The following is a 14,060-nucleotide window of genomic DNA, read 5'->3' as shown; positions in this document are numbered from 1 at the left end:
TTGCCTGGTATTTAGTTCCAAAATTAAGGAAATTTTTACAAAAATTGAAAGTCGTTTTTATATATAAAAAAAAGAGCAATTAAATGGATTCAGGAGAAAGTACAATTATGAGAAAAGAACACCGTGTACTCTGCCATAATGGCATCAGGAATCCATGAAGATGTTATATTTAAAATAAAAATATTAGGTTTCAATAATTTGCCACACAATTTCTATTTATATGGCGAATTTAAAAAAAATCAAAATTGTTTGATATCAAAACAGCAGAAGGACGTTCCTCGTATATTCAAAATACAATTTGATGTGTCTGATATGCTTTCATTTCCCACAAAAAAATACTGAGCAAACGTTGCTATCCGATCATCCTTAAAAAGAAACTAAGAGTGTATTAGCTCAAATGTATTATAAATGTTGATGCTAATTAATTATATCTGACAGATTCCAAATTATATAAAGTACAAACTAATATAATGCTCATTGTTAGACACTCGTGATAAAAAAGAAGTATTGAAAAATTATTATCTTGACTAGCGGATTAATCGTGATAATTAGCTAAAGAATATTGTCGCACCAATGTCGAACCTGCCGTTGTTGATTGGTTCGTTAAGTATATGAAACTAGGAAATAAATGGCTTGAATAATACAAATGTATAGCTTGCCTTTGTACCACATAACAATTATTTTCAATAACATTGACTCCAAAAGCTACAATAGGCTATAATGCTATACAATACTTGTTAAGAAGTCAAGCTACATGATGTGAATAATTCCATTACATCTGCGCAAAAACATTTTAACAAAACATGTATTATTTTCACATGTTTACAATCATTTGATTCGCGTTATGATACAAAAGGGATTTACTTTCAATCATTATGCACAATTTCTGATTTCATAAAAGGGAGGGGGCAGTAACCCCGGCAATGACCTTAAAAGTATGCATATGTCGTGTTTTTTCTGTAAAAGCGAGAGTTTTATATTTTAATAACAATAAATAAAGTCTTATCAACCATCTTTATTGTACTAATCTGTTAATATATCTAGGGTAAAATAACACGGATAAAGGCGATTAATTTCTTAATAATCCCCGATGTGGATTTCTATTGGGGTAGTTTTCAAAAGTTTCAGGTGGATAAAGTACAATAGGTTATAGAGCAAAGACTGGTGTATAACGACGTTGAAGAGGTTAAGTCTGGGTTGGTCTTGTAAAATGCCTGTATTTAAGGTGGCAAACATGCAATATTGCAATGACTGCTTCTGAAGGAATGCATTTTCTTTACGGGGGACGGGGTCCTTGGGTTATTTTCGACAGGGTATGCGACTAGAGCTGCCCATTTCTAAAGAGTAATTTTTCCGAAAATAGAGACCTCTATCTAAGGATTTTTGGAAAGAAGGACCCATTTAACAATCGTAAATTTCGTGCATAATGCGAGAAATCGTGATTTTTTTTGGTTTTAAAATAGCTGATTTGCTCAAAGAAGACCCAAGTCTAAGGAGTTTTTTTTTCCTCAAAACATAGACCCATGTCTATAGGACCGTGCGAAAAAAACAAAATACAAATACCCATGTCTATAGGACCGTGCGGAAGGGAAGGCTATAGCCGAGGCTATAGCCGCGGAGCTGAAAGTTACCCTTACCAGCACCCTACTACCATCTTAAGGGGCTGGGTTTCCCACTGGATGTTTTCAACATCCTTTGGGTGCTCCATGTGTTTTCCTGCTTATACTAGTTCTTCCTCCTTCTCAGCATCCAGTTGTCTAGGGTTTAATATTTAGTTTTAGTCTTCAGCTTCGTTTGCATGGTAGGACAGAATACCTGTTTCAGGTACTTCTGTAGGGTAGAGACACCTGAGTCTGGGAAAATCGAGACTTCACCGATGCCGCTGAGGGGTACATACACACAGATCTCCTCGGCAGGCGACCAGGTGTATCCCCATATGATTTAGTATGGGTGGCAACTGGACTAAATGCTGAAACCTTTCCTTTATATCCTCTATGACAGAAGGAGTGGCGACCTCTGTCTTATTCAGCCATTGACAAGAAATATGAGTTTACATTTAAGCACCAGGGTTAAAGCCCTGCTATGAAGTCTGGACCATCTAAGTCACCGTTAGACTATGCTAACATCAATGACGGTTTGATCTCAAAGCCAGTTGATACCATCCCTGGACGGACCAAACCTGATGCAGATAAGGATGGTCAAGACAAATTTGTACAAAGAAAAAAACCATTTACCATCAGCACTTTCAACATCAGAACTCTCAACTCACTAGCCAAAAAGAAGAACTTGCTCATGAAGCCGCACATTATGGCATTGACATCATATGTCTGCAGGAACACCGGATTTGTCACAATGACTCCCTCTTGCAGGAAGATCTGAATGGATACAGATTAGTCACCTCTTCAGCATGGAAGAACCAAAGGAATGCTGCCACTGGTGGAGTAGGCTTCTTAATCTCACCAAGAGCCATCAATTCCTGCATGTCCATTATTAGTCATAATGAACGGATTATGGAAATTTCTCTGCTGGGCAATCCAACATCCACAGTTCTCTGCTGCTACAGTCCACATAACGAACAACCTGAAGAAGCTGTTATCTCCTTCTACCAAGAACTCTCTTCTACAGTTAATGCCATCCCAGCTCATAACTTACTTATAATTGGAGGAGACTTTAATGCTCAGCTTGGGCCATTGGATGCTCTCTTCACACCTGCTAAAGAAACCAATAGAAATGGCAACCACATGAAAGACTTCCTGCAGGAACATAACCTCATAGCCACAAACACAAGGTTTCAAAACCGCATCAACAGATTATGGACACATAGGCGTCCTAATGGCCAACTAGTTCAACTAGACTTTGTCCTGGTAAGAAAGAAGTGGATCAACTCAATCAAGAATTCACGTGCATACAGCTCCTTCGAGGGTGTGAACTCGGACCATAGGATTGTTTCATGCAAATGTCAAATCAGCTACCGGAAATGCAGAACTTCCATGAAAGACCCAATGAAACGTATTGACTGGAAGAAGGTTACCAGAGACACCATCCTGGGTGAGCAGTTTGTGGTAGCAGTCTATAACCGCTTCAGTTCTCTACACGATGAGCTACAAGAACCCAATATTAGCACCACTTATGATACCTTAGTTGCGGCTAATGAGGAAGTTGCACTGGAGATGCTCCCTAAAAAATCAAAGCAGTCCTACAACATTGCTGCATCAGACAAAGTCACTGAGGCAAGAGATGTCTTAAAGAGTGCATCTATGAAACACAATGCTAGATCCACCCGAGCATCACAAAAGTTCCTCGAATCGGCCAAAGTTACTCTTGATAAAGCCTACACAGAAACTCTGGAGTCCTCTATTCAAAAGAAGACAGAGGAACTTGACAACCTCCATCATGAATATAAACATGCAGCTTCTTGGGAACTCCTCCGGGAGATAACTGACACCAAATCTGCTCCTGTGGTTAGAGTGAAAGGCAATACATCTGAAGAGCGTCGTGACAACTGGTTTCTACACTTTTCCAACTTACTAGGGAAACCAGAGCAAGACGTAAACCTTGAAGATACGTTCTTTAACAGCAATGTCTCTGACGATCTCCCAATACACACTGGTCCATTTACTATGGAGGAACTGCAAAAAGGTCTGAGCAAGCTCAACAAGTCAAAAACACCTGGTCCTGACAACATACCAGCCATTGTTTGGAAAAACCCACTCTTCCATCAGCAACTGCTTGATTTCTGTAATGAAACCATGAAGGAAATAAGCCAAAAGCCTTGTCAAGATCCACAATTATACCTCTCCCGAAGAAAGGGATCTTTCACAACCATCAAATTATAGAGGTATCACACTGTCAGCACTTGCTGCCAAGCTGTATAACACTATGCTGCTCAACAGGATTTCTCCTCATCTAGATCCTATTCTCAGACGTAACCAAAATGGTTTTCGCAAGGGTAGATCAACCACACCACAGATTCTAGCCCTTAGAAGGATAATAGAAGAGCTTAAAATCTCAAAGAAGCAGGCATATATTGTGTTTGTTGACTTCTCAAAAGCTTTCGACAGTGTTAACCGGAAGGCCATGCTGCATATTCTTCGTAATTATGGGATCCCTCAGGAGATTGTGAATGCTATTGCAATAATGTATGATAATCCTTCAAGTTTTGTACAAACAGGTGATGGACCAACTGAAGAGTTTCTCTCTACTGCTGGAATCCTGCAGGGCGACACCTTGGCCCCTTACCTTTTTGTGATAGTGGTAGACTATCTCCTCAGACAGTCGATAGACACTGACAAGTCCAAAGGGATTGACATCATGCCCAATAAGACGAGCAGAGAGAAGAACAAGTATTTAACCGATCTTGACTACGCAGACGACATCGCTTTAACAGCTACGTTATCACAAGATGCCCAAGATCTTCTGTCATCTTTAGAAGATGCTTCCGCCAAAGTTGGCCTCTTTCTCAATTCCAAGAAGACAGAATATATGTGTATTAATGGAGATAAGAACCCAACTCCAATCCTTTCTCGGGATGGCACACAACTCAAGGAGGTGTCGGACTTTAAATATCTTGGTTCATTTGTTGCCGACAGCAAGAAAGACTTTCTGACTCGCAAAGCTCAAGCATGGAAAGCTTGCAACAAACTGCACACCATCTGGCAGTCCAACATATCAAGAAATACCAAGCTTGCCTTCTTTAGAGCCTGCATAGAGAGTATCCTCTTATATGGAAGTGAGACCTGGACAATGAAGAAAGATCTTCAGGACCGTCTTGATGGTACCTACACCCGGCTGTTGATGAGGGTTCGAAATATATCCTGGCGTGAACATAAAACCAAAGCAGAGATCTATGATGGTGTTCCACAGGTGTCCTCCATCGTTGCTCAACGGCGAGCCAGATTTGCAGGCCACTGCTACCGTGCAAAAGACCAAATAATTTCAGATGTCATCTGTATGAGGCTTCCACGAACATGTAGAGGAAGAAGACCATTCAACTACATCGACTGTGTGGCAAGGGACGTCAATCAAGAAATTAATGACCTCCCAAATCTGATGGCTGATAGAGATTCCTGGAAAAGAATCGTAAACTCTTTCTCGGATGCGTCCGCAAGATAGATAGAGATAACAATCGTAAATTTCGTGCATAATGCGAGAAATCGTGATTTTTTTTGGTTTTAAAATAGCTGATTTGCTCAAAGAAGACCCAAGTCTAAGGAGTTTTTTTTTCCTCAAAACATAGACCCATGTCTATAGGACCGTGCGAAAAAAACAAAATACACATTAGCTGGGGCGGTCCATCCCCGTAAACAACATTATCCCACGGGTCTGGTTCCCACACTGGTTCCTATGTATAGTGCATGAAGAAAAAAAATCTCATGCGCTCTTTTGGGAAAAACCAACTGATATTTTTGGCCACATCCGCGACCGATAGAAAACATCCTTACGAGTTTTTATGACGCGGATGGCCAATGATAATTGCCAAAACAGCTAATATAACTTCCAGGATACAGACTTCGCCGGTGGATAAATGTTGCCTGCTTAGGGGGTGGCGGCGAAAGAGATTTTTTTTATCACTCGTATAAAATTTATATAATACGATAGGCAAACATTAAACAATTATGATATTATTATGGTAAATTATGAGATTATAATTTATATGGTCATAAAAAATCAACCAAGAAAATAATATGTGTAGTTTGTCGCTCTATTTTATTTTGACCAATTCTTTTGCTCATGCTTCCTGTCAGTTAGTTGGTTTCATAAAGCAAAAGTATAGTTTTTTTGTTATTATGTCTATTTTAGTTTATTCATTATGGCCTTCTTCATTCAATGTCTATTATGTAACAGAAAAATAAGATGCTTAAAGCATTTTTCTTAGCTGCCACATGATTAATGCCTATACGGTTGAAGCCCCTTGGAAGCAAGCAACTTACAAAATGTAAGCATTGTTATGAGTTGAATCAGGAAAGTTGAGAGGCTTTATTATAATTTAATACCCATCATTTGGAGAGAAAATTCAATTTGGTCACCTACTAGGACCCTCTTGAAGAAAGATCACTGAAAAAGATCGGAAGACATTAACAGACATTACATTGATTAGCAATTGACATCTTCACGAAGACCCTTTTGGGTATTTTAACTTTGACAAATGAATATGAAAGTCAGTGGAAAAGGTAATACTTTAATAGTAATTCATGGCATGCTCAGGAAATTGTAAAAGCTCACAAGTGCTTCCAAATATAGGCATTTTCATATTCCAGGACATGGCGTATAGGGCTATCCGACTAGTGATTCCATTTAAATCTACACCCCTTGTGCGGGAGATCAATGTCACTAGGGGCGTATGGATTTCAACTGGAATAGCCAAATGGATCAGACTTATATCAAGATAATAAAAATCCACATTTGAATAGTATTTTCGAGATATGGTATAAATTTGATCGTGAAATTACCAATTCACCATAATTTCAAAAGGATTCAAGCATTTGGAAGAGGAATGGTTTTAGAGCCGATGTGTACAAATCATTTTGATCCAAAAATTATACTAGTCTTGATCTTGATGAAAGTGAAGATCTCGAAGATGTTGCTAAAGGCTATTTATATCTTTGTTCAAGTGTAGATCAAAAGGTGAGTGGAACATGAAAGGAAAACTTATAGGATATAGATGCCACGCCCAGTGACCACGCCCGCGTTGGCGATCCATTGTACAAGTACAATAACCTCACAATTAACACTTGACAATAAAATCCGAAATGACATTGAGATACCTGGAAATAATTGATCATATTGCATTCATGCCTTGGGTAAATGAAATTTAACTTGACAGGTAGACGCGACAAAAAATAATGTATTCTTTTTTGGGTGCTTTTATCTGAAGAAATCGAATTTAAAAGTACTTTGTTTGATCGTTATGCTATTGTTGTTCATCTTTTGAGAGCTGTTTGTGAAGTTAGAAGAGCAAATCCAAGAGTAAATCAATACAAGAAGCATCATGCATGAGAAGATTGGACGAAAAACGTCCAAGGAAAAGTACGAACAGCCACGGAACTGCCGTCATAATTATTGGTATCAACATATTATTAGACAATTCTTCGATCCGTGAGTACTCTCAAACGATGGTTTTCCTGGATTTGAGAGACATGTTAATAAAAATTCCTTTAAAAGGGAAAAGGGTGAGCCAAGGAGAATGTCCAAGAAGAAAATGAAGTTCTTGTCAGAGTTGTGTTTAATTGGGCTATTCCATTTGAAATCCACACTACCCTGTGGAAGATTTTGGAAATATCTTCCACAGGGGGAGTATGAATTTTATATGGAATTAAGCACATTATGCAACTTCATTTGAATTTCATATACCCTCTGAGAAAGATTCAACCTGAATCTTTCACAGAGGGAGGATGAGTTTCAAATGGAGCTGCATAATGTGCTAATTCCATATAAAATTCACACTCCCCCTGTGGAAGATATTTCCAAAATCTTCCACAGGGGTAGTGTGGATTTCAAATGGAATAGCCCATTGTATGGATGGATGGAGGTGTACTGCATGGTGAGATATACTTGGCTGGTGTTAATACTACTTTTGCAATTATTTTGAAAGACCTTTTTCCAAAACTTACATAATATAGGTAACCAGTATTAACCTTAATTATTGGGTCAGTAAAAATATTTTAAGTGAAATCATACAGAACTGAAATTTTGATTCCTCATAAACGTCAACGACATGTACAATTAATTGACAAGTGACTGATCGTTAAGGTGTCATGGCGCTTATTTACTAAACCAACAAGGCTATTTTGACAAAGTTTTCAAGTTCAAGTAATTCACGTGAAAATCACGCAACATAAATAACAAAAAGTTGAAAAAACTTGGAAGATAGACAGTTCTTATTTTGTCAATTACATATTCAGTCAACCGAACCATGCCTTAGTAAAACATGATAAATGAGTGACATGAAACTCGGGATGCATGGCATGCAAAATAAGCATTGTTTCCTGACTAATGATCTCCTCTTTATGATCCTCTCTTCTCCTATTCTTATCTTTAATTTACTTTTTCGGTGTTTGTCACTCGTCATCTGTAATTCTGATTCCTTCCTCGGATTCCTTAATCAATTTTCTTGTTTTTCTTCAATAGTTTCTTGGCATCAAAGTCCTACAAGATCAGGCCTTACCGTTATTGGGGCCCAAATTTGGAGGCCCCAAACTCACCGTGAGGAAAGCATCTGCACTCAAATGGCCAGACGGTTTTGATTTACGTACATATACTGTAAGATCGGCAGTGGCAGAAGATGAAGGTGAATTTTCCATGCGCGCAAAATTTTGCAACATCACCCTATTTTTGCCCAAACATGCATGGTGTTTTCGGGATAAAAAAGAAGATGCGCAGGGTAATTTTGGGGCCCCCAAACTTTGGGGCCCTGGACCCGGGCCCATCTGGCCCAATGGTAAATCCAGTCCTGTGCATGATGATCTCTTTCATCTGCATTCAGTTTTCATTTTTAGCCACCTTCATCGTCATCTTTATTGTGCATCTCTCATCCTCCTCCTCATCATCATCATGTCATCATCGCCATCATCTTCCTCCTCTTCTTCCCACAAAAAACTCACATTTGATTCTTCTCAGGCTCTTTCTTCATGTTCTTCATGTATTCAATCCACATGTGCTTTATATAAATCCGTTTCCTATATAACTAGACATTTCCTTGAAGCGGTGGTTCCCACTCCCGTTCCCACTCCCACACTCTATCGTGTTTATGAGTGCTGAATTTAACAACATTACGGTGCTTTAGAAATCTAAGTAGGGTTTTGGGTCTATAAGATTACATATAGCTCCCAGGATCGTTTCCCTGAAATAGGATAATAGAAAAAGGTAACGACCTCAGAAAAGTACATGTACCAGAACAATATACCAGGTATAGGGTATTTGATCATTTAGGATTTTAAAAGGACAGATCTCAGAGTGCCGTCTGCATGGTATTGTGTTTCGAAAGAAAAACCTGAATGGGGCTTCTTTAATTTCCTTTAAAAGGTCTCAATTTAGATTGGGCCACACGACGAGAAACAAATAAAAAGTGAAACATGATAGACCCGTATCAGAATCTATATGAAAACAGCATCAATGGATTTAATGAACAGGTAAAACTGTTTTGTCTCCAGTTTTGTGTCACAAATAATTGTGTTCACAACATTAACAGAACATACGTTGTCCAGGAAAGTGCTACTTGGAGTCAACAAAATATGTTATATACGCAATTAAGGTGGTACTACACCCCTTGATAAATACGGTGACTATTTTTGCATTTTTCTTCAAAAAATAATAACACACTGGTAACAAAAGTTATGTTTATTATAGGGACAAGGAATCCAGTTACTACACTGGAATTTCAGTGACTCAAGACAAGCGGTACATGTACGTTATTTATGATAAGAAAAGAGGTACCGCTAGAATGTACCGTATTTCTTAACATACGAACGTCGAACCACTTGTCTTGAATCACTGAAATTTCAGTGAAGTAATTGGATTCCTTGCCCCTATTATATACATAACCTTTTTTTTACCAGTGTGTAGTTATTTTTTGAGAAAAATGCAAAACTAGTCACAAAATTTATCAAGGGGTGTAGTACCACCTTAAGCTTTATAGTTTAGAAAGATCCGGTTGTAGAACACTTTCAATTCAATTCAGTATAATACAAAATCAAATGAATTTCTAAATCATAAATATCATCACATTCACTGAACATTATTTAAAATAAGTTTGCTTTTACATAACTTCTTTTACCAGTGTGTAGTTATTTTGTGAGAAAAATGCCAAAGTTAGTCACATAACTGATCAGGGGGTGTGATGTGACCCATCTCATAGAAATACGTCACTCCATCAGAATCTTTAACATAAGAATATAATTTGGCATATCTAAAGGTATGTACCCTCGTTGAATGGTGATGTCAGTCATGAAAGATTCACTCTTAAAAGTTGTAAGAAGAACATAAAAAGGTTCCGTCTTATTTGAAGAACATTAAATGGCAGAACTGAAAAGAGTTAAGCAAAATATGCCCCATTTACATGATTGAACAATTGCGGATTTGAAAATACCCAAATAATAAACCCTGAATTCCATTATTATACACGTACATGTACTGCAATGGACCCCTTCAATATTTGACTAAAAAATGTCTGTATCTCGAGTCGGACCTGCCGCAGTATGATATTTCTATTGTGTTTTCAATACGTTGTGCTAACACTCTACAAAATACAAAGCAAACATAGGCATTTGAAGAGAGGTACCAATTCAATTTAAAGATGGCCGATTTCTCAATTTGGTGACAGAGTCACGTATAGCATGCTGTTCCCTCAAATTGAAATAAAATTGAATGAAAAATATGTAAAACAAAACAAGAAAAGTCTAACTGACAGGCAGTAAATGCGTTGTTAAGACGGAGGAGGTCACACGAAAAATTGAAATCCGAAATCTTAAGATGTTATTGTGTGATCTACGGTGTGAGATTATTGTCAAACAGAACATGAAAAATAACAATTAAAACATGCTAACATCTATGTATGTTCTTGTCCCTGTGGACTCTTTTCCATAATCCAATATCTCGCTATAGCATACATAACATAATTTCAATAGAAAACACAATTCAAGGCAATCAGTTGAATTTCATTTTAGTCGATTTTATTGATCGATCGATTTTTATTTCTTTGATGTTCTTCAAATAATTTCCCAGTTGGGGACTACTGTGTAGAAACAGATAATTGTATATCAGTAGATGCCTGCAAGATAGACCACCATTGAAGATTCTGATTGTTTTGCGTAAGAAAGTAGAAATACGATAAAGAAATGAGCTATAACAATCCCCAAAATTAAAACCGTGCTCACGAAATCTTACCAAAGCAAAGTTAGCTTTCCAATGAAAGCATCACCTATGTATAAACGCTTGCGACATGTGCGATGATAGGATTTTTTCTCATACATTCACAGAGATTTAGTCCAAATTACATATTTGATCACTTCGAAGTTATAATCTACATGTGATTTAAGACCCTTTCTTTCTTTAATTTAATGGCACATCTACATTTTGCTTAATCCTTTTAAAATCAATTTTGTACATATACTCGTATAATGTAGGCCTACATTACATTATATTTAGTATACACAAATTACACTGTTTTTCACTTTTCATTTTGCGCGTAACTAAATGCAGTCAGACCTGATGTGGTTGGTATATAACACTTTCCTGAACTTTCACGATTCTATAGATTTCTATATATTTGATTCATTATTATTTTCTCATCCCTGGATTATTATTTTCACTCCTGGGACTATTATCATTTAAAAAAATAACAACAATACACTTTTCTTCGCCAAATCCAGCTGTTTATGTAAAAAATAGTAAAAATCGAGCTCCCTTCAATTTTGACAACCAACCATATTCATGATATTCTAAAGACCCGAATTAAACCTTGCTGACAAATGAGGCTGTACTTTTATTACCTCCAAAATAGGCAATTCCAGTTGAAATCCATACACCCCTTATGGAAGACATGTCCTTAATCTTCCACACAGGAGTGTGAATTTCAAATGGGGTTACCAGAATGGGTGACTCCATTTGAAATCTACACCCCTGTGTAAGAGATTAATGTCATGTCTTCCAAAAGGGTGATGTATTTCAACTAGAATAGCTGCCCAATTGTCAAAATGCTTATTGTTATCGCTTAACTACCATGACACTCCTTTCCAAAGCTGTTTTTGATTTTTTTTTTTTTTTTTGGAAAATTTTATACAATCGTCTTCAGCTGATTCCAGTTTCTGGTTGATTAATAAAGCGAAGCCACTATAAACAAAATTCTGTTTGTATAATGACTTCTTTTGACACACATATGCAGACCATATATAACGTTGCTGTTATTGTTTGTTCTGTTGTTTGTTGCTGTTGTCAAAAGTTGTATTTCAAACAGAATTAGTTTGGTTTGACATAAAAGCAATATAATTTATAAAGCTATCGCAACTTTTGAGTATTTTTCTACTTTGGTCCTGCAATATTTAGAGCCTATACAGAAAATTTAGTTAAAGTTGAATCATCATCAATCATGTACTAGTATATACTGGTCCTTTTTGGATGCCATTCCTTTGGCACTTTATTAGAAAGGTCAATCTTTTGCTGATGTCTAAACCTGAAACCTTTTAAGGCTAGTGGGATAGCAGGAACCCTTATATTCCTCTTGAGTGTCAGCTTTTTTTGTCTCATGCAAAAAACAATGAATGTTTAGAAATCAATTTTATACATATTGGTATAAGAAAGTTAAATATTTAGCATTTAAACATTTTAATGTTTAGATCCTAAACATATTTCAAATGATTATGGTTTAGACGTTTAGGATCTAAACATAAAAAGTGTTTAAACATTTGAAGTTCTAAACACCAATTCAAAACACTGTTTTTACAGTGCATGGTCCCCTCTGACGCGACTTAATACAGGTAAAAAATTGACAATAATGATTTCAAATGTAATTTCGATTTTTCGATTATTAATCTGTTCTTAATCCGTCCGGTATGTATTCAATGTATTGTTTGGTTCATGCAGAGATGATGAGAATATTTTCTATCGTCTTCTCTGGTTCATAAAATTATACTTTTATTGCAACCTATACTGGTCTGCAAGACTCAAATTACTTAAGGCTGGAAAAAGTGTGACATTCAGCAGTGTGATGGAGATGGAGCTCCCCATTTGGCAATGTTTGGAAATTTGGGCATTTGGAGGTGAATTTAGCTTTCCCAGATATAAAAGAAATACCAAAGGAACTTGTGGGAAATTGGGCTTATCATACTGGGAATTTCAATTTCCATGGCCGCAATTTCCATGGTATTATGTCCTAATATATATTTTCAAATTTCTTATTTTCTTCCTAGTACAAAATCTACTTTAAAGTATGTAGGCTATAGCATAAACAATAACAATGACAACAACAGCAATGACAACAACAATAATAATAACAACAACAACCTTCATTCATTCATTCACTCACGGTTACCCACCCATTCATTCATTTATTCATATTTAGACAACAACGACGACAACAATTTGTTTATTTATATACCTCCAAGGTGCAACCAACATGCAACAACCAAAGCGACAAGACGTGTGTAAAAAATACAAGTCTGAAGTGAATCTACACACATGCACCTCAGTGCATGATTTTACTATATAAATTTTATCAAATGATATAAAATAAGAAAACTTTTTTACTTACATTCCACCATCTCAATAGAATTGGGCGTCAAAGTCATATTCGCACAAGGAGAAGGAGGAAGCGTATTCCCGTTCATCATCATATTATCTCCCATCGTATACTCCCAACAAATCACTACAACGTTTGGTAGAACAGGTAGCGCTGTGAATCTAACCTCAGCGTAGTACTAGTAGAGTCACTCGCTGACACTTTGATGTGATTATTATTAGCTATCTTCAGTAGATGTAAAAGGATATGTTTTCATCAGCATGCGGCCAAATACCGAGACACACAGGAGGTTCTGACACACTTTTACTGTCCCCTGTGATAGGAAACCTCACATGGTCGCGCGAGTCATACTCATGTCCCTCTTCAAGTTGTTGTGCCAAAATGTCAATTTTTATCATGAACCAACGCGGAAGCTGTTGAACTACCACTGACTCTTAACTCTCTTTTGGTAGTGGTTTTAATCTGCCTACGTCACATATGCTTGTTTCAAACAGAACCTTCAAGCGTTGGTATACAAAGCATTACACATACAGGCACAGTGTGCAAGTAGGCACACAAGCAGATCAAGAATCGATTGTTGTTTTTTGAGTACCCGGGGGCTAAGTATCTAGCTAGATATTATTGTTGATTTGAAGCTTGAGTAGTCGAGGACACTAGACCGCCTGCCGCAAAACTGATTTTGTTGGAAGTTTTTCAGGGTTTTCAATTTTGCTTTTTCAGGTTCATTGGGTCGTGACATTATACTACACAAATAGCAACGGCACCATGTCTGACTCGTGTGTGCTGAGTTTTGTTTGCCCATGCACCTAATTTCTGGCATGAATCAAGT

General features: G+C 37.1%; 1 protein-coding gene across 2 annotated transcripts in view; it reads right to left on the bottom strand.

Moving 5' to 3' along the window:
• LOC140157164 (organic solute transporter subunit alpha-like) overlaps positions 1-14,060 on the bottom strand; it is a 40,482-nt gene extending 26,422 nt beyond the window's left edge. Inside the window, exon 1 of one of the 2 annotated variants that reach the window (XM_072180258.1) lies at positions 13,244-14,060. In XM_072180258.1, coding sequence (XP_072036359.1) covers positions 13,244-13,337 — 94 coding nt within the window. In that variant the 5' untranslated portion in view covers positions 13,338-14,060. The remainder of the gene's footprint in view (positions 1-13,243) is intronic. The other variant, XM_072180256.1, reaches the window with a different exon arrangement.

Source organism: Amphiura filiformis, chromosome 7, assembly GCF_039555335.1.
Source record: "Amphiura filiformis chromosome 7, Afil_fr2py, whole genome shotgun sequence".
Classification (NCBI taxonomy): Eukaryota; Metazoa; Echinodermata; class Ophiuroidea; order Amphilepidida; family Amphiuridae; genus Amphiura; species Amphiura filiformis.
This window is presented reverse-complemented; position numbering and strand designations above follow the sequence as displayed.